Source organism: Anticarsia gemmatalis, chromosome Z (genome assembly GCF_050436995.1).
Source record: "Anticarsia gemmatalis isolate Benzon Research Colony breed Stoneville strain chromosome Z, ilAntGemm2 primary, whole genome shotgun sequence".
Lineage (NCBI taxonomy): Eukaryota > Metazoa > Arthropoda > Insecta > Lepidoptera > Erebidae > Anticarsia > Anticarsia gemmatalis.
In genome coordinates this window covers 3849162-3869502 of record NC_134776.1, presented here as the reverse complement: position 1 = coordinate 3869502, position 20341 = coordinate 3849162, and the positions used below count along the sequence as shown (strand labels likewise).

The 20341-nt window shown below is 37.7% G+C and overlaps 1 protein-coding gene across 11 annotated transcripts in view; it reads left to right on the top strand.

Annotated features, from left to right (window-relative positions):
• fry (microtubule binding protein furry) overlaps positions 1-20341 on the top strand; it is a 61107-nt gene that overhangs the window by 4625 nt on the left and 36141 nt on the right. For 4 of the 11 annotated variants that reach the window (XM_076134278.1, XM_076134279.1, XM_076134283.1 and 1 more), the window contains exons 4-28: positions 200-304; positions 1382-1609; positions 2016-2167; positions 2618-2817; positions 3297-3512; positions 3926-4049; positions 4455-4676; positions 5034-5268; positions 5617-6238; positions 6568-6751; positions 9009-9214; positions 9607-9821; positions 10239-10312; positions 10580-10701; positions 10785-10872; positions 10953-11044; positions 12391-12516; positions 14386-14424; positions 16503-16670; positions 17002-17151; positions 17524-17687; positions 18676-18833; positions 19209-19319; positions 19558-19712; positions 20021-20181. In XM_076134278.1, the coding sequence (XP_075990393.1) occupies positions 235-304; positions 1382-1609; positions 2016-2167; positions 2618-2817; positions 3297-3512; positions 3926-4049; positions 4455-4676; positions 5034-5268; positions 5617-6238; positions 6568-6751; positions 9009-9214; positions 9607-9821; positions 10239-10312; positions 10580-10701; positions 10785-10872; positions 10953-11044; positions 12391-12516; positions 14386-14424; positions 16503-16670; positions 17002-17151; positions 17524-17687; positions 18676-18833; positions 19209-19319; positions 19558-19712; positions 20021-20181 (4282 nt within the window). In that variant the 5' untranslated portion in view covers positions 200-234. The remainder of the gene's footprint in view (positions 1-199; positions 305-1381; positions 1610-2015; positions 2168-2617; positions 2818-3296; positions 3513-3925; positions 4050-4454; positions 4677-5033; positions 5269-5616; positions 6239-6567; positions 6752-9008; positions 9215-9606; positions 9822-10238; positions 10313-10579; positions 10702-10784; positions 10873-10952; positions 11045-12390; positions 12517-14385; positions 14425-16502; positions 16671-17001; positions 17152-17523; positions 17688-18675; positions 18834-19208; positions 19320-19557; positions 19713-20020; positions 20182-20341) is intronic. The other 7 variants (XM_076134289.1, XM_076134288.1, XM_076134286.1 and 4 more) reach the window with 4 other exon arrangements.

The following is a 20341-nucleotide window of genomic DNA, read 5'->3' as shown; positions in this document are numbered from 1 at the left end:
AATCTCCGCGAAATAACAAACTATTGCTAGGAATACATTAGCAAACATTTTACAATTATGTTATAGTATTTATTTAAAAAAGCCACTGGTTTAACATAGTATGACAACCTAACACAATACACATGAAAACATTTACATGTCATTAGATTTTTAAATATATTTCCTTTATCTGGGTCTAACCATACGATTATGATTACAGTGAAATAGAAGAGAGACAACATCAAGTGATTCAAGATGATGACTTCAGAGGAATCTGACTCGCTGAGTACTGTGCCTTCAGATGGACATCCTGAAGATGTATCAGGTATACCTACATATATTAATATAGTATTGTAATAATAAACTGTCTGTCAATCTATACTAATCTATACTAATATTATAAAGCTGAAGAGTTTCTTTGTTTGTTTGAACGCGCTAATCTCAGGAACTACTGGTCCGATTTGAAAAATTCTTTCAGTGTTAGATAGTCCATTCATCGAGGAAGGCTGCTACGCTACGACCAATAGGAGCAGAGTACCAGTAAAAAATGTTACAAAAACGAGGAAAATTTTGACTCATTCTCTCTTATGTGACGCAAGCGAAGTTACGCGGGTCAGCTAGTTATTTATATAAGAATGGGTTCTTTACCTTGATATTCAATCAGTTAGTTAAGTTTAAGATTGTTATTTTATCTTAATTAAGATTATATGTGAACGGTTCGGATATTTAATTTTGTTATGAAATCAAGCCAAAACTGCTGATCTCATTTTGATGAAGTTTGGCAGACAGATACTTTAGATAATTCTTTCTACACGGAACGGGACAGTAGATTGGTTGATAGGTTGGTGATAAAACTCTTGCATATTCATTATTACGTATCGATACACATATGGGAATAGCCAAAGATGAAATATACCCTAATATACATTTAGTATAATACCTGCTTACTACAGTTTATTTTATTCATATATCTGCATAATATATGAAATTTTCCTTTTAATTTGTCTAACTACCTACATAATTAAATATATTTTTAGTAGGTAAATGACATTATAGGTTAGACATTTTCCTTAAACTTATAGTGTACTATTTGTAGGTTTACTCTAGGATAGTTTAATTAGGTGTCAAGTAAATAACAGGTACTTTTATATTTCCCTGTTTGAAATGGATAGTAATGGACTCCTTGCGTAATATCCTAACCACATCACAAAAACAGATTAATTAGAAAATCTAACTAATTTAGGTATTCCGTAACTCAATCGTATTTTACAACATATTAATATGTCACTTTTCCACTAGCTTTCAAAATATATCGAAATGATAGTTTTATCCGTATTGTTAAACGGACGATGACGATGTTCACGGTGGTTCAAATTCTTAAACGATTATTTTTTGTTGTCAGCTTCAGGCACAGAAGAAGCGCCATCATCGATGGTGTCTAGCGAGGCGGAGTCGGAGGGCAGCGTGGTGTCGGAGCGGCACGAGGGCGAGCCGCCCGCCGGCGCCAGCAGCGACGCGTCCTCCACCGAACACACGCACTCGCACACGCACCACGACAAACCGCTCATGACCGTCTCCAGCGACTGGAGGACCGCCGGCAGTAATGTTACTACCTTCGTCTCTTCACGAGGTAACAACCTATTGATCTTTCTTGGTAACAAACAGATGTTGCTGAACCAAACGTTCGTATAATTGGAGGAAACAACAGTGTTAATAATGTTAGGTACCACCTCCATATGTTGGTCTAACCCTGCAGTAAAAAATCTTTTAAAGAGACTGGCCTAAAGACTTAATTATATGCTTAGTCAAGCGATCCTAAGTGCCAGGAAAAGCAGTCGGCACTTTGGACTTTACTTGAACATTTTATAAATTGAGACTTCAAATATCACGAAGACGCAAAATTACCAACATCAATTATAATAATATCCCTTTTCTTATTGTTTATCTATCCCTTAAGATAAACACTGGAACATCTTCACATCATCATCATCTACACTTCTATGATCGTGTATTAAAGTCATAATTTCTATTCTCAGGCTCGATGCTCCCGTGGGGTCCGCACAAGGGTCCAGTGATGGCGCCGGCGGACTCCGACCTGCGGCCCGGCGAGTTCGTCATGAGGCTGCTCTTCACTGAGTTCACGGTGCAGGCCGAGAGGAAGATGGAGGCTGTTATGGCTGAACCATTGGTAAGAAAGATCTCAATTATACGAAATACATATTTAGATACGGTTAGAGTTAAAAATGTTTGCCGAGCAATTATATTCCAATTGTCACTCAAAGATTCTAATTTTAATACAAGTCATAAGGACACACAATGTATATGACAAGAAGGATAAAATAAAGGTGTGTGAGCAAAACAATACATTGTTTCTGTAGAATTAAGCCTCCTAATTGGCAACAAAGGAATGCTTAACAAATAAGCAAAGAAGTTATATACCTAATCACTCTGGTGGATTGTCTCATAGTCTGGCAGAAAATACTTTAAAACACATAATGTATGAGAGCATACATATTATGGACGAAATATAGTATGTAACTCTCTATTCCTTTGAAGTGAGAACTAAAGCAAGAACACTAGTTTCTGATCACTGTTTAAAACACAAAACGAAGCTTTAAGTCCCTTTTCCTACCCACAGGAAAAGCCGCTAGCCAAGACGTTACAACGCGGCGAAGACACACAACTCGACCAGATACTGCAAGCGTTCGGTACCGTGGCGGAACACTGCCTGCCGTCGCTACTGCGCGCTCTGTTCGGCTGGCTTGAGAGACAGATGGCCGACTCGCCGCAGCTCAGCGAACAGGCCAAGAAACCACACCAGGATCTCAGGAATAAAAGGTACATTCAAAGTGGTCTTAAACCTTCAACAACTGTAATGGAAGTAATAGAAGTGTAGTAGACGCAGGTACTTTCCACAACTGTAGTACATGTGTTGTTGAAGCTAGTGACTAATTAGTAAATGAGAAGAAATGCTCTAGCAATATTTCGCACATGTTTTTGTGCAATTATAAAACAAATAGAGATAAAGCTAGAGGAGAAAAGGATTGCGAAGACCAGTTAACGAGCACTCCTATTAATCAGCTCCCTCAAAAAAAACTCACCCAATCTCGAAACCAATCGGAAATGACATCTTAACAATTTATAAATATAACAAAATCCGAAAAAGACACACAGACAGAATTAAAGCACGATTTACGTCAATATCTATGACCCGCTTGGACAGCGTGGTAAATAAACCCCTGACCCCTCCTACCCGGAAGGATCCCTTGCCCAACAGTGAGACATTAGTGAACTAAATTTATTACTTTTTGTTCCAGCATAATCTACATAGTGTCCGGCAGCGGCGCCGGCACGGAGGCCGTGGAGCGAAGCTGCGAGGAGCTCCAAGCGGAGAGACGAGACCTCGCCGTAGAGTTCCTGTTCTGTCTCGCACTCATCGAAGTACTGAAACAACTGCCTTTCCACCCCGGACACGAGGATCTAGTGCAGTACATCGAGAATGTCGCCTTCAAACGATTCAATTATAAAGAAGGGTATGTGGATTGTAACCCTTTAGTATTCATTTTAAATATATTATAATATGTAACAGCTACATAGCATTTTATTTAGATAAACATGTCATATATGTCGGTATGCCGCTCTTGAAAAATGTGTGATTGATGAACACTAATAGTAGAAGTAGAAAAGTTTTGCAAAAAAATGACGATTTATTTTTCTTACACCTAAAAATTGGACGAGTTGTGAGGGAAATGAATGACTTAGATAGATATAATCTGAATCAACGTAACAACGGAAAGTTTATTTCTATGCTGTTTAAATTGGAGGCAGAAACTGGTTAATATAAACCAAACATTCTACAGAAAGGTTTATCATACCTTCTCTCTACACTTATTTCATTCGTTATTTGTGTCTTTCTTGTTATAAAACTTGCCTTCTATTGTTACAGATTGCAGTCAAACCCTAACGCAGCGAACGTTCATCTGATAGCAGATTTATACGCGGAAGTGATCGCAGTATTAGCACAATCTCGCTTCGCTTCTGTGAAGAAGAGGTTCACAGCAGAACTGAAGGTACCTACTCCATTAAAATATCTTGTTTTTATCAGTAGATGTGTATGGCAGCGTTTTAGAGATAGAATTGCATCGATCATTGAACAACTATGATTAAACATAATTAGATTTCATTGAGGTAAATACATATTTGCGTTTTACGCATACGCAAAGCGTATACGTATGTAATCATGTCGCGTATTTCGACTACACAATGAGACGAAAGTTACCAAAGTGGAAAGTTAAAAGAATCAGCTGGACATTGCTAGAATCACATGAGATCATTTATTATTAATGCGCAGTACATCAAAAAATAACAACTGATAAATAGATACGTTAAGAAGTTTATGAATATGATCAAAGTACTCATCAAACAACTAACTAATAACCCTTCTTCCTAACTAATGTATAATGTTCTATTCCTAGGAATTGAAGAGCCGTGAGCCGTCTCCGCACACGACACAGAGCATAATCTCTTTGCTCATGGGCATGAAGTTCTTCCGAGTGAAGATGGTGCCTATCGAGGAGTTCGAGGCGTCGTTCCAGTTCCTTCAGGAGTGTGCGCAGTACTTCCTCGAAGTTAAAGACAAAGATATCAGGCACGCGCTCGCTGGACTCTTTGTGGAAATACTTGTGCCTGTCGCTGCGGTAAGTTTGTAAATATTTTTAATAGTATAACTATTTATAATATGTACAGTCGGTAACTAGTCCTTGAATTAAGTCACCATACTGTATAATCAGCGAAAAAACTTAAAATATTTGACCAGTTTTTAATTCATACTTATTTTACATTACTAGAAAAAGTGTCTGCTTACGACGTTGCTGTACGTGAAAGTCTTCTGTTCATTAAATTCTCAGGGAAATTAATAACAGTCAACCTTTATAAGAGATTCATTAGTAATGTCAAAGTGCCTGACACGAATGTAATATGATTATTAAGGGAAACGACCGAACACTGCACCTTCGTTGCTAAATTATCTTCAATTTTTTTTCAAATCATTACAGACGGTAAAGAACGAAGTGAACGTGCCATGCCTGAAGAACTTCGTAGAGATGCTGTACAGTCACACGCTGGACGCAAGCACCAAGTCCAAACATCGCCTGGCGCTGTTCCCGCTAGTCACTTGCCTGCTGTGCGTGTCGCAGAAGCAGTTCTTCCTAGCTAACTGGCATTGTTTCCTCGCTATGTGCCTGTCGCATTTGAAGAATAGGGACCCTAAGATGTGCAGAGTTGCCTTGGGTAAGTTAGCAAACAATTATAACATGATGTTCTAGTATCTTGGTATAAAACCAAAAACATGTTGATAAATTGAAACAGGGTATTTGACCAGTAATATAGTATTATATATGCAAAATAGAGACCAAAATATCTTATTAATAGATAAACCATCACTGTGGTATAACAGGCAAAATCTAAACAATGTTGTTGAGGCACAAGTTTACTCATACCAACCAAGGGAATGTGGTTATTTGACTATAATCAAAAGCTTAGCTCATAATCACAAGCTTAAGAATGCCACATATTACCGAATTGCTAATCATTTAACACAGTAAGAAGTTATTTTCGACAGTGTATTTTTCTTTACAGAATCTCTCTACCGTCTCCTCTGGGTGTACATGATACGAATAAAATGCGAGAGCAACTCCGCAACCCAATCTCGTTTACAAAGCATCGTCAACTCGCTCTTCCCTAAAGGATCCAAGGGAGTAGTTCCTAGAGACATGCCACTCAACATCTTCGTCAAAATCATACAGTTCATTGCTCAAGAGAGACTGGACTTTGCTATGAGGGAAATAGTCTTCGACCTCCTCATGGCTGGTAGACCGATCAAAATAATTCTCACTCCTGAAAGAATGTCTATAGGTTTGAGAGCGTTCTTGGTAGTTGCGGACAGTCTGCAGCAAAAGGAAGGAGAGCCTCCCATGCCTCGAACAGCTGGGACGTTACCTTCAGGGAATACTCTTAGGGTTAAAAAGACGTTTTTGAATAAAATGCTGACGGAAGAGACAGCTCGGTCTATTGGCATGAGTCCTTACTTCCCTATCGTAAGGCGGGTGCTTACAGAGATACTCCGGGCTTTGGACGCTCATTACGGAAGGCCGTTAATGTTGACTAATACTCAGAATGTGACGAAGGAACAAGAGATCAATACTGGAGAGAGGAAGCCCAGGATTGATCTGTTTAGGACATCTGTTGCTGCTATACCGAGGTAAGGAATTAGTGTTATTTTAAATATGTAATATCAATTCTATATTTCTATCAGTGAGGGTTTGTTGTTGTTGTACTTGTTGCTTTACCTACAATCATATCGGATGTGCATAACTACAGACTTAACTTCGCATTTTCTTTAAATGATGCAAAAACAGAGGGCTTTCCCAATTTTTGATTTTCCATTGTATTACAAAAGGCTTAACAAAAATTTAACGCGAGTTTGGCATATCTTCTCGAATATACACCTAAGTTCACAGTTCACTAATTGCCATTCGTTTAAAAATTACAACAGTAATATAATCTAACCGCCTTATCATCTTTACCCAGGCTGATACCAGACGGCATGCTATCAAGCGAGCTGGTGGACCTGCTCTGTCGTCTGACAGTGCATATGGATGAGGAGCTGCGAGGACTCTCCTTCCAGAGCCTCCAGACCCTCATCGTGGACTTCCCCGAGTGGAGGCAGGATGTGCTCGCTGGCTTTACGCAGTTTTTGGCTAAAGAAGTACAGGTATGTAGCTGTATTACATGTCATTTTGAAGATTATTGATAAAATCTATGCATCAAAGTCTAACTTGACGTCGTGAACTCTTTATTTCAATAGAATCATATCGGCGACTTGTGAAAATAAAGTCGCTGACATTAAGTCATTGCTTGTAATCTGGAGAGCGCTAAAGTATATTGACATATAAATAGCCAATTGACAACATTTCATTTTTTTAAGTAACATATATTATCATTTTATTCTAAACTAGATGTGAAATAAAGGGACCCATATTTTTTATTTTTGTGATATTTAGTTATTTTCATTCATGATTTTCACTTTGAAAATTGTTTCATTCTAAACAGACGTAAGTGCCAAATGACGTCACATATACGGCGGAATAACATAATTCCTTTGCTTCACAAGTCACATCATTTAGAAAAAAAAATATATAAATGTCAGTGTCTTGTCAACCTGGCACGTCTATCGTATTATTGTTTGCTTACAAATACATTAATTGTTTTATAAGTTATTATTTTCCGTTCTCCGTTATTTATAAGTCATGAAAGTATCTGAAGGACTCCAAGTTGCTGATAGTGGGAACCTGTCCATAGTAAATAACTTAATGCTTTTGGAATATATGCACGAAAACATACTTACCTACTTATGCATTACTTTGTCCATATTTTCTGAAGAATGTGAGAAGCGTAAAATAGACTCAGGACTAATACTGAATTATTGTGGTAAACATCAGCCTACTTTAAATGACTACAGCATATTTAATTTAATGCTCCAGTATATACATACACTAGCAGCAAGACAATAGCTATAGGGATTTTAATCAGTTCTGTCAAGATGCTCAAAGTGAAAAGGTGATTGACAGTGTGGCTGAAGCAACAAAAGATCAAGCAGATTCCAAGCTGTGGCATTCTATGTGTCAGGGAAGAGTCACTGGTTCTAGGATCTATGAAGCAGTACATTGTCAAACAGGAAATGGTGTTTTGGTGCAAAGTATCTTAGGTGGCTATAAGGTGCCTGAATTTAAAGCCATATGATGAAGTGAAACATTATAAAAACAATTAATTAAAATATTAGAAAATGATTTTGGAGTTATTCTAAGTTCAGGCCTAATTCTAATTTCCCCTGTTATTGGTGTTCCACGAGATGGGATTTCTACAAAATTTGTTCTGGAGATAAAGTGCCCAATAAGTGGAAAAACAATCAAGAATTAAGTTAAAAATGGCAAACTCCAAGGATAATGTAAGGCCCAAATAATGGTTCAGATGTATGCTGAAAGATCTGTTTTGTATTGCTGATCCAACTTTTGAACAGACAAAATTAATACACAAATTGAGTATGATGCAAATTACACTACAAAGATTTTAGAAGACGCTGAACCATTCTGGAAGCAATATATTATTAAGACTATTTTAGAAAGTGTTAAATAAAACAAATTGAAATTAGTTTACGTCTTTTTATTCATTTTTATAATAGGACTATGGAGATTTATTGACCCACATGCTACTGTGGCTTTTTCATCTGAATTAGTTTATAACAGTGTGGCTTGAGTATCTTAAAAACGGACACACAACACCCACAGCATTACACTATTCTTGCTTGTTTGAGTTAGGCGCAGCAAAAAATTGTTTTCGATCGTCTCCAGAACTGTTTTCGTAAGATGGCACAAAACAATATTTGAGATCCTTCATAACCCTATACTGTTAACTAGGATTCATTTCGAGAAATCTATAATGTTTAAAGTTCATAAATGATGCGAAATACTTCAGTAACCTATATATTGTGGTATTTTCGTGTTTGTTTACTTTAAAAAATTAATGACATTTCAAATGTCAATCTACATAACTTTTATTCAAATTGCAAAGGCAAAGGTAAGACGTTATTCTTCCGTATATGTGACGTCACAGCGTAATTTTCGGTTTTTATTTTATTTCTCCCGAAATATTGAGCCAAAAAATATAAAAAAATATGTTTTGTATTCAGGATGAGAAAATGAAGAAATGGTATTTTTATTTAAGGTACTTTAAAATTTTGAAATGTTGTCAATTTTGAACTATGAAACACTCACATATTCAACTATAATTGTAAGAATAGTTCAATTTAGAATAGGAAATTCGATATCACGTTCTACAGCTCCTATAAATAAACAGCTTCAAGTGTGAGTCAGATATTTTGTGTTCAAAATATGTATGCGATCTTTCTTCCCTTTTTATTCATTTTTATAACTTTTTCATGTTTCTTTATCAAAATGTAATGTTTTACACAGGACACGACACCTCAGCTAGTGGAGAACGGTCTCCGCATTCTTCTACAACTGCTGACAAGCTGGAAGAACGGCGAGCCGACCCCGACCACAGCGCCAACTAAACAAGAGCCGCTCGCGTCAGTCATCAGAGGCGCTGAAGCACTCGGCTTAGTTATGCTGTGTCAGTGTAAGGCGTACCCGAGGCGGCTAGCTGTACACGTGCTAAGGTAAGGGTATTTATAGATGTTTGTATGTGGTACAATTTGTAATTTCTATACGTGTTTGACGAGAAATTTGTTTGTGCATACGTTCCTGTTATGCATACTATAAGGATTGTATGTAAGCCTTGCAAGAAAAACGATAAATAAGTCTTGGGAAAAGTTTTTGTCCTGTCAAACAATATCATTCACCATATTTCAAACAAAATTTACACCGATCAATGGATGAAATTGAAAAACTGTATATTTTTTAAGTTGGTTAAAATCGCTTTAGTTTCACTCTCCTAATATTCTAAATAACGGAACGGCAAATAAATATGATTTTACCTTATTAAAAACTGACGACACATTCATAAGACAGGTGGCTGTATACCTCATTCTAATTCATTTCTTCTTTTCAGAGAGGCAAAATACCTTCTAGAGAAGTTACAACTAACACGCGACGAGCCTGCACTAATCGACGCGGCGGACGCGCACGTGCCGTACTTCGCCGAGCGTTGCCTGCCGCTCCTGCCGCCCGCGGAGAAGCAGGCCATCCTCGCGGCCGGCCAGCCCGACCTCGTGTGGATCGCCGAGCGCACACACGCCGTCTGGACCGCCGGTAATAACGGATCCGGTAATACTTTACTACGGTACCCTGTTTGGATCATTCGTGCTTTACTCATTGATTCAACAACTAACATAAACCATTGGACTACTATTCTTTGGTGTTACAAGGGTACATTTCCATTAATTAATGTCCGTCCTTTCATGAAAAGTTTTTTCATTTATATTTTTGAAACTTTTATGGTGTGGTAATTTAACTGAGCACTTAAATCAGTATGTATGCAAAACTATTTTACATTAAACCTTCAGGTCGTTTCACCCCTTCACGAATCGTTCGTTTGCTATTTTCCCCGTCTCAAATTCTAACCAACAACTTTGTTATCGACCTAACGGCATCCTTATCTCAATCTCCTAAAAAGCTGTCACTCATGAAATTCAGTAATAATTTGTGTTTTATTACTGGAACTATAATATAAATTGTTTATAGGTATACAACATGACGAGACATCGACTAAAAACAGTTGGAGCGGCAGCGCTTCCAACGGCGCTGATCCTTGGGAGGTAAGTTAATAACACATCTTCTTCGTTAAGATTGTAACAATTTGGATATCTAACGAAATAGAACGAACCATCTAGAAACGAGTCGCAATCAATGGTCTAATTCATAATCCTCTTTGAAATATTTAGATTTCTAACTGCTTTCTCGAAACACACACACACACACTTTTTTACCAAGAGATTTCTGTCTAACTATTTTTATAGACATCTGCAACTTTCGCTCATTATTATGTACTCTTCAAAAATATTTTAATGTATGTTGTTTTGTAGGTGGTACTATTCGGTCTACTAGAACGTAGTCGCGTACCGGCGCGGTGTCCATCAACAATACTGCAAGCGTGGCCGATATTGCACGCCAGAATACACGCGCTCTTCACCATTATTGAACCAGCGTAAGTACAACATTAGAATAAGACTGCATTGAACTAGATTTGTCGATTCAATGGAGGTTCCTAATATCCTACACAAATTACAGACCTGTGAACGACAACCGCGCATCACTGCTTTCTCGTGGTCCGGCGCTACCGAGGAAACCGGAGAAAGAAAGAGACGGATATATGCAAGTCAGTATACTACCAAAGCGTGTTAACATTCATGATTCTAGACTGGGTGTTATTCTAACATGATCACAATTTTATTGTAGGTATGGAAATACTACATGACAATGGCGTACCTCGTAGTGCCAGCGGTGCCGAGCCCGGTCATACGATGCGCCAGCCCTGACCTTAGTCTAAGGTACGTATGAACATCAACCACCCAACACACACACAGACACACAAACAAACACGAGTCATTTACAATATGTCAATGACCCCGACATAAGTCGTATCGTTGTTATATCGTAGAGAATTGGCTTAATATAATATATACGGTATTTTTCTTGATTGGCATTAAATATTATTATAATTATCTATTATGATATTTACATATTATTTAATATGCAGATATAATAGTCGTTTAATTTTGCTGTTTTTCAAAATTGATTACTTTTTATTTTTCTTGTCGAATGTTTGTCGGTTCTTTGGTTAACATACAAGCCACACTGTTTGTAACAAAAGTAAAATATTTACCAAAAAAAGTGCGTTCATTATTTTGTTTATCACGTCTTGAATGTTAGCCATCCATCGTAAAACATTATTTTTAACTATACCGCAGCGCGTGAAACTATCTGAATATTAAGTGTGCAACTGTCGTGTGCAGATGCTTTTTATTCAAAGTTTTACCGTAAAAGAGCATGCATTTTAAATACAATTTACACTGAACAACAAAAAATATTTGGAACTTTACACAAAAGTATCGATTCACTTATTGGTGAAAATCCTCGATTGTGTTCATCAAGTATCAAAGTGACACAATATGACTATATATATTATTTGTATATGTACTAGTATCAAGACTATTAGTGACACTATTCTCTTTTGAATGCTGGTCAGCTTCATCTTGTTTCTTATAGTATTTCAAAATGTACTTAAGGTTTAAAATATCGATCGACAATTACAACTAGATAACTATTTTTTTTAATAGTTCGTCTAGTATCAACATTGTTTAAACTACATAATTATATATTTTTATAGTAATTGTGATAGTGAATCATTGCAAGCCAATATGAACTTTAGATTTAATATTTTTATTCATTTTAGAAAAACGTTAGTTACTCTTAAATTTTAATGTTTTTTCTGCTTGCGAGTTAAATGTGCTGCATCGTGAAATATAATCTCAGTCTTTTCTAAAAAATATTTGTCATTTTTATAGTTATGTATTTTTTATAGAATATCTAGTTGGCTATTGTTTTACTGAAACGGGCAGACAGTGATAGATTTTCTATCAGTATCGAAATTATTATCTAGTTGTGATTGCTGATTGATATAAACCCGCCTACAGGACCAATGAACTATTAATTTATGTGTACAAATACCTAATGTTACGTATAATATAACACACATGTGTACTCGACACGAACACGACAATGATATACGTAAGCCGACGTTGATCTGAGATGTATTGTAGGGTGTGTCGAGTGGTGTGTAGGGAGGGTGGCGTAGTAGGCCAGGGAAATATTGGCGTAATGATCTGTCCGGTAGCACTGAGGCGGAGGGGTGGGGCCTGGCCGCGCTCAGCTCGTCCAGTGAGAGCCTCAACGCGCCCGGCGGCTTCTTCACGCTGCCGTTGAGCTATGCGCGCGCGCACAGGCAGCACAAACGAACGAGGTTGCCAATTGACGCTCGCTATGTGCACGTCGCATTCGATTTTGGTCATTACATCCGCATTGTGTCGGTTCCATCTCACGCTTATGTACATCCGCCCTTTTCGATCTATCTAAACTCGCCTCTACTATAGTTAGTAACTGACGCTTTTTAGTATTGTTTTTTGATTTCTTTGGTTTTTCATCGTCGGGCACATTTAGGGTGGAATCGACACAACCACAGTTTACATGAATCGTTTTCTACGGTGGCCTTTCCGCGTGTGTACCATTGTAACCGAGTCACTGTCGCTCTCATCGATCATCATCACGCCTAGGTTCGATGCACAGCTAGCGCATACCATACGAGACTGAACCTTATGACTGTGGTGTTAAGGTGTACTGGTGACAGGTTCATTGTCCAGGCTGTGTTTGTGTCTATAATGTGGTCACACCGAGCGAATACACACCGTCTCACACGTCACGACCATACATACGTACGTATATAACATCTAGACATACATAAAAATTGTGATTAATCTATACATAATGGGTGATGATTAGTTTTAGATGCAGATCATTTATCATGAGTTTAATAGAAACAAATAGATTTGTAGTCCGTAACCTTATTGAGAAGTGTAGTAATGTTAATCAAGGTACAATTCCTTACTGTATCTCTTTATTAAATAGATAGAGTGTCGGTAAGAAATTTAATTCTAGACAAACATTACTTACATATTATATAATAAGCTCCTAGATTTTCATTAAAGTCGGACTTTACTACAAAAGCTGTTTAAAGATTCCCAAGTAGAGAACATTCCTCAAAATCTATCTAGCTCACGAAGTAAAAGAAAATCTTCATTGTTTTCGTGGGTAAACTGGCATTCTTCGAATTAAAGTTGACGCTAAAGATGGCTAGAAATACCTACGTTCTGTGAGCCTTTTGCACTGATTAATCAACGAATCTGTAGTCAGATTGAAGTAAATGATGTCACAATCCAAAATGACTTGATGATGAATTTGTATACCGTAATGTGAGTGGCACCAACAGCCACGTCGTTTGCTATAACAATAAATATATAATCTCTTTAAAATAGTGTTTAATCAGAATTTGTAGTAAATGTCCATAACATACTTAAAGCAAGCTGGTTGAAACTATGCTTGAAGTTTCTATAGAGCATGTTACGAATCATGCCGTGAGTTCATACTTAAGAAATAGAGATATTAGACTAGCTTTCGTGTGCGCGATAGCAAAATAATATTATTAAGCCGACTTTTGTTCAAACATGTCACATACTACCATATTAAATTTTCGGTTAAATATTTATTCGAAAGTATACCAGTACGGACAGAATGCGTGCACGTGCACGCACTGGCTGTACTGCATAACCCAAAAGAATATTGTGTAATATATATAATGAATATATTCCTTTTACTATTTACTGTAATTAATAGAAGCTAGTGATTTGATATAACTTTTGCGCAGATTATTTGCCGTTTTCATTTACATGATGCCATAAAACCATCGGTAATTATTGTGTACAAGTTAAGCTCCGTTCATATCTTCAGACACTGAGCGTGTCTAGTACTAACTAAAACTGGCTTTATAGCTTTATTCGGGCCGTTACTCAATAGCGTCCAGGGACTTCCAGGATTTTACAGTCTACTGTTTGGAGCGATGAATGCTGAAACAATTATTACTTTACCTTCGCGCTCTTTTGCATACGATCTCTGTTAGTGTGATAGTGTAAAACTGACGCCGACTTTCACAAAGTAATAAAAATGACGGTTTATTGTTTGAACTGTTACGCGCGGGTCTCATAATTATGTCTGCTGATATGGGCGGGATGTTAGTTGCACCTACAAGCGTGTATATACTTTTGTTTTGCTCCGACAGTGCACTTTTCCTCTCGGCGTGTCCGGAGACATTGTGGGGGTAATATTACTGTTTATCTCCCAAATCTATGTCCTACTTAGACATACATGAGACAGACGCTCATTGCGTTAATCATACTATAAGTGTAGATTGAGATTGTCCGTGTGCGAGAGTTCGGACATAGCTATAACGAGCTGATTCTCTATGACCATTTCCCTGCTATATGTCGCAATTCGGATATAAGTTTGTGTAGAATTAATAAAAATGTGTCGTTTTTGAAAATTAACTTTCTGCTACAAGTAATATAAATGTAATTTTAGCATAAAAAATATTGAGTTTTTTTTAATAGCTTCGGTGATAAGCCCTTTAGTTTTGAGTTTCTGCCAACTAAAAGTTTTGGCTAGTCGATATAGACCTGCGTGCAGATGACAGACACATAGCCGGGTGGTTAAAGGGTATCAGTATCCAGGTCCTGGCACGGGCTAATGTTGAATGTCAAAGTATTCCCTTATTCTCTTATTAAATCATTTGTACATATTGCTATTTCCCGATTTTACATTAGAATTTAAAAGCTAAAAGAACAAATCCTTGTTTATCAATCATATTTCCATGGAAGTCTACAGTGTCGATCGCTAATAGTTACCTATTTGGTCGACGTTGTAGTATAATTCTTGACTTTGTCAATGTTTTTGAGGAGGCAATTATTAAAATCGGTCGATTAGACGCAGACAATAGTGGAATATAATTTGATATAATTATCACATCAATCGGTTAGGACTCTAGCATAATAACTATTTACGTAAGATTTTATTACAAATAATGTATTACTTTTTTCAATAAAGTTGACAACCGATAATAAATACACTGAAATTTAAGTAAAGTCTCGGTTCAGGCTGCCTGTCTACCGAAGTGACGAGAGTCTGCGGGCCGAAAAACGGAGAAATAACGAAAAACTTTTCAGTGGTTCAATAGGATTGAACCACTAAAAAAAGAGGCGAGATTTGAGACAATCCTAGTTCCCATGGGCGGCCGGCACCTTAGCTGTTATGCCATTTCAATTGTGACATGGACAATTGACTAAATAGTCAATTTAATTAGTTAACGTCAGCAAGATTAATCCTATTGATGAATTTTTGTTCGCCTTTACCTGCCACTACCTTTTTGGTTGAAAACTAACCCCAAAACGAAACGCAATCAAAATTTAACTGTACGAGATGTGAAGCAAACTATCCCATATAAAAACGACCTTAATGTACAGACAAACTACGCTTATCCCGTATATAACTTAGTTTGTTACTAGTAACTAATAGCAAGCTACCTCTCCAAAGATGTGTTTGTCATTCATCGACCATTCACCATAGACAACGCTAAGATATGATCATCACAACAAGGTATACAGAGGGTTAATGTTGTAATCATGATCATTACGATGTAGCATGATTCTGACAAACGCTTGTAATCATATTTATGTAAAACTTTGATCATTGTTACGTAATATTTGTAAAGTTGCCCGAAATGGTATGTTTAGGTATTAAAATTGTAAAATAAAGTGGTTACCTAATATGCCTCTTCGGGGAATTATTGCGAGAAATGATCACTCTTCAATGCTATGTTTATTACAAGCTTATGTTACAATCATACGTTTGTGCTCGTCTAATAAAAAGTAAAACATCATTAGTTATGTACAAATCGTGGTGAATAATTTTGATTTTGTGCTTCATGGTAACATAGTGGATTATATGTGTCGTTTAAGCTTTATTATATCGTGTTTAAATGTAATTTATATACGCTTCTATTAGATGTAGTCTTAGCTGTAAGTTTAGTAGTTATGAAAACATAGTTAGATATTCAATACACCGACACACACGTGTCTTTAAACCACAAAATTATATTACTGTAGTTTATTATAAATTAGTTAGTTTTAACGTTAAATTTAATCGTATCAGTGAGTTCGAATCTCTCTTGTATACTACTATATCAGACAATAATTTATAATACGGAGATGTTTTTTAACATTACTTTTGCAACAAAACGAACGCGAATTAGATCTAAATTGAGTGATAAAAGTGTTTTCATAATGAAATATACTAATATTATAAGTAATGTGACGTTGTTTTAAGTGTTGTTATATATCACAGTTCGTCGCCTGATTCGCTGAGCGAGCGCAGTGGCGGCGAGGCGCGCAGTGCTCAGGCGTCGCCCGGCTCGCTTCACAAGCTGGCCGTGCCGCTCGCGCGCTGTGAAGTGCCTGAAGTACGAGATGCGGCCGTCATCGCATGCGGGAACATCAACCCTGATGCTCTCAAGTATGATGTTGTATCTCAGAATTTGATTAAAACCAAATAGTTTTTGGTAGTCACGAATTTCTGGGGAATTCTTTGGTTGATAGAGTTTACAACAACAATTTTGCTGACGAAAATTGTTGCAGAATTAACGTCCTAAACTACTGAATATGGAACTAGCAATTGATTTGTATTTGATAGACATAAAATATACAACTGCGCGTCTGTTGAGAGACGATAAACAAAAAAGATAATGCAATTATTTAGTCACTTTGAGGGGGAAAAACAGCCTCTTATTTTAACCCGTAGTGTTTCGGACAAAGAGAGCCTAAATTAACCGTCTTTTCTTCCCCAGGGATCTGATGGAAGAACTGCTGTCCCTGCTACGTGAGGCAGTAGATCGTAAACAAGAGAACATGCGCAGGCGACGTCGCCGCGACGCGTTGAGATTACACCTCAACAAGATGCTGTTGCTTATTGCTCAGAAGAAAACATTCGCTAATAGGTAAGTTTTATTTTTACCCGTTGAATATAAAAAAAATGCTTTTTTCACCGAATACCATAATAATGTGAAAGTCAGAGAACTGGCTGTCAAAGCAATATACATAAAAAAACGTTCAAAAGTAGATATGCCCAGAGATGTTACAAAATCTCTTAGAACTATTTATTTTTGTATCTAGAGTTCTAGACTAACTTCTCAAGATAAAATGTTATCCGCTTTTACGTCTAACAAGTACCCTGGGTGTAAAAAGTGTGAATTGGGCGTAAAAATTGTTCCAAGCAATTAATCACAAAGAACACCAAGAATTTCTGGGCTCTTCTACTTTAAATGGTACTAATTTAATAGCTTGTTACTGACATTGGCATATTTTCTCAGTGCGTTCGCATTGGAAGGCGGTAGTCTACACCCGACCCTCACGGAGTACTTGGACGGAGTGCGCCAGTGCCTCGAGGTGGAGGCCGAGAAGGACGCGCCCGCCGCGAGGGAACAACGCATCACCTTCGCTGACTTCGTCACTGAACTCATTAAGAGCTTCCCTTGTAAGTATTGTATCGGAATTATCCTATTAATTCATATATGCGAAAATGTGTATGGGTGTTAGGTCCTCAATCGCGCCAAACAAATATACGGATTTTTATGATAATTCATACACTTATTACCATACTTTTTACTCTGATAAATTTTTCCCCGCGGACGAAATCGTGAGCATTTTTAAATTGTCTAAGTATGTTCACGATATTGCCGGGAGGAAGGTACTCGACACTATCAATCGCGAGAACGGAACTGCCTTATACGTTTCACGAGGCACGGACGGAAACCCGATTTTTTTTTTGCCAGAAAAGCTTAGGAATAACTTCTCAACTCGACCCCAAATTCTAAGCGCTGTGCCGTAGTCGAAATACACAACCGATGCACCACAGAGCCAGTTAAATACATGTCCCACCATTAGTGTAATGATATTCTACACAGAAGCGTACGACATAGGTATATATTGTCATGAGACAGTACCGCTTCAAGTACGTTCAATGCTTAGATTAGCTCTAGTCACTGCCATCCAGGTGCATTCAAGCGTCGCCACATCGCCACCGAATCGTGTGTTTCACGTAATCGTGGGCAAAGTAATTACATATTTTGACTATTCTACTTACTATCTATGTATATTTTGGCCCTGTATTCAACTTCACCAAGAATATACGACCCCTTGACTTGCTCTTATTCTAACGTAAACATGTAATAGACTTCGCAAACATAGCTATTTAGAATTAAGTAAATCTAAAGATATTTCGCCATGTTCTTTTTTAGTCTTTCTGTTAACTAGATCTAAATAGACATTTCTCTTTAGACAGCGAATATGACAACATAATTCTGTGAAGCCTCGAGTGTGTGGAAGTCTCGAGTTTGTAATTGCCGCCAGCCTGTCAGCCAATACGTTATTCTTAAGTTTTTTTCTCAATCTCCCTAAGAGCCGCAGCCTAATAATGGCTATGATAGCATTAATTAGTCAATATCATTTGGTTTTGTCAACAGTGGAGATGTACGGGTCGCTGATGAAGAAGGAGCTATGTCGCAGTTTGTTCTCGCTGTTCTCCGGCTGGTGTGGACCGTTAGCCAAGCACCTCGGCACACTGGTGCCTCAGCCCGCGCAGTTGGAAAACGACGAGAGGCTCAACCTCTCCGCACTGAGAGTAAGTAAAGAAAACCATTGTTTGGTACTTCAAATAAATGATTTAATTAATTTCATAAAGTATGTTTTACTTAAATATTATGAATATGTTATCGGCAGATTAGTTAGTTAGAAACACTTAAATTTGAGTTACGTGCACGTGCATTGATATTACACGTGTAAACGTAGGAAATGAATACACTAATACAAAGAAAGTTCAATCTATTACAATGTTTAACTGACCCAATACTGGACAAGGTCTTCACAGAGGCACGAAAACATGAAGTTTACTTTGGGACATAGGGTGATTTCAGAAACTTTAAACCCTCTCACGCTTCACAATTTCTTAGCTAATGATCATTAGTTTGTAGCTTTAATTATTTGTCTTTTTTCCTAGGCGATGAGCGCGCTAGTGTGTTGCGGGTCGGTGTTCGCACCCTCCGCGCTGGCTGAAGATGGCTCCCTCTACCCGTGGCTTAGCGAGATGTTATCATCTACTAACGATAAGGTAAGTTTACTGAATGCAAGATTATAATACATGAAAATTAAAAATATGGTGTAACGAGACTATATCTGCTCAAAGGAATAATATAATAAAAGTATACCCTTTATTAGTTGATTCTACTTAATCCATAAAGGGCAAGTTTGGACAACAGAAGTTCTGATCGAGTATTACCCACAAAATATGCCTGACAAACGAGCATTGAAGTATAAATAATGCAAAATTACAAAATCTGTTTAACTAGATATACGAGCTAGCACGAGAGACGATAGTGCTTCTACTGGACTGCAACCCGGACATCGGTCCGTTACTCGACTGGACCGTAGACAAATGCTTCACTGGACCACCGCGAGTTGCTGATGGCTGCTTTATGGCACTCGCCACTATATTCAGTGCAAGGTAAGGTTTTATGTAAACGTATTATATTTTATCAAATCATTGGTGCTAATAGCTTGTCACCAGGTTTTTCTAAACATGAAGAAACTCGTTTCAAAAGCAGATCAAAATACCACATCGGATGGTTCACTAGACTGCGGTTTCTCGCAGCTTAAGCAAAATACAGCGACAGTATAAACGTGTCGCGAACGACAACCAAGCCCTTATCTAAATTCTGTTAAGACGTGATCTAAATTATTCTATAGGACATCCAGAATCCCAGATCGCTTGAGCAAAATAGATTCTATATCTAATAAATCATTTGTCTACAGGGAGTACCCATGCGACCACTACACTGCTATAATCAACGTGACGCTAATGTGCACGGGGTGTCCGCGCGCGCCCGTGCACGAGAGCGCGCTGCAACTACTACAGTTGCTCGACAAGAGGTTCTTCGGCACCGTCGGACCGCTGCCGGCTGATGATGACACAGGTATGTGTGTACAAATTAATATTTATTATTGTAAGTTTAACCAGAAAAGCTGGTGGTCTTCACCAATTGGTGTACGGTCAGAAACCAGGATAGTTGTGGATAGGCCTACTAGGAGCCATATTGAAGTATTCTTTCAGTATGTGTAAGGGCTATATTAGGG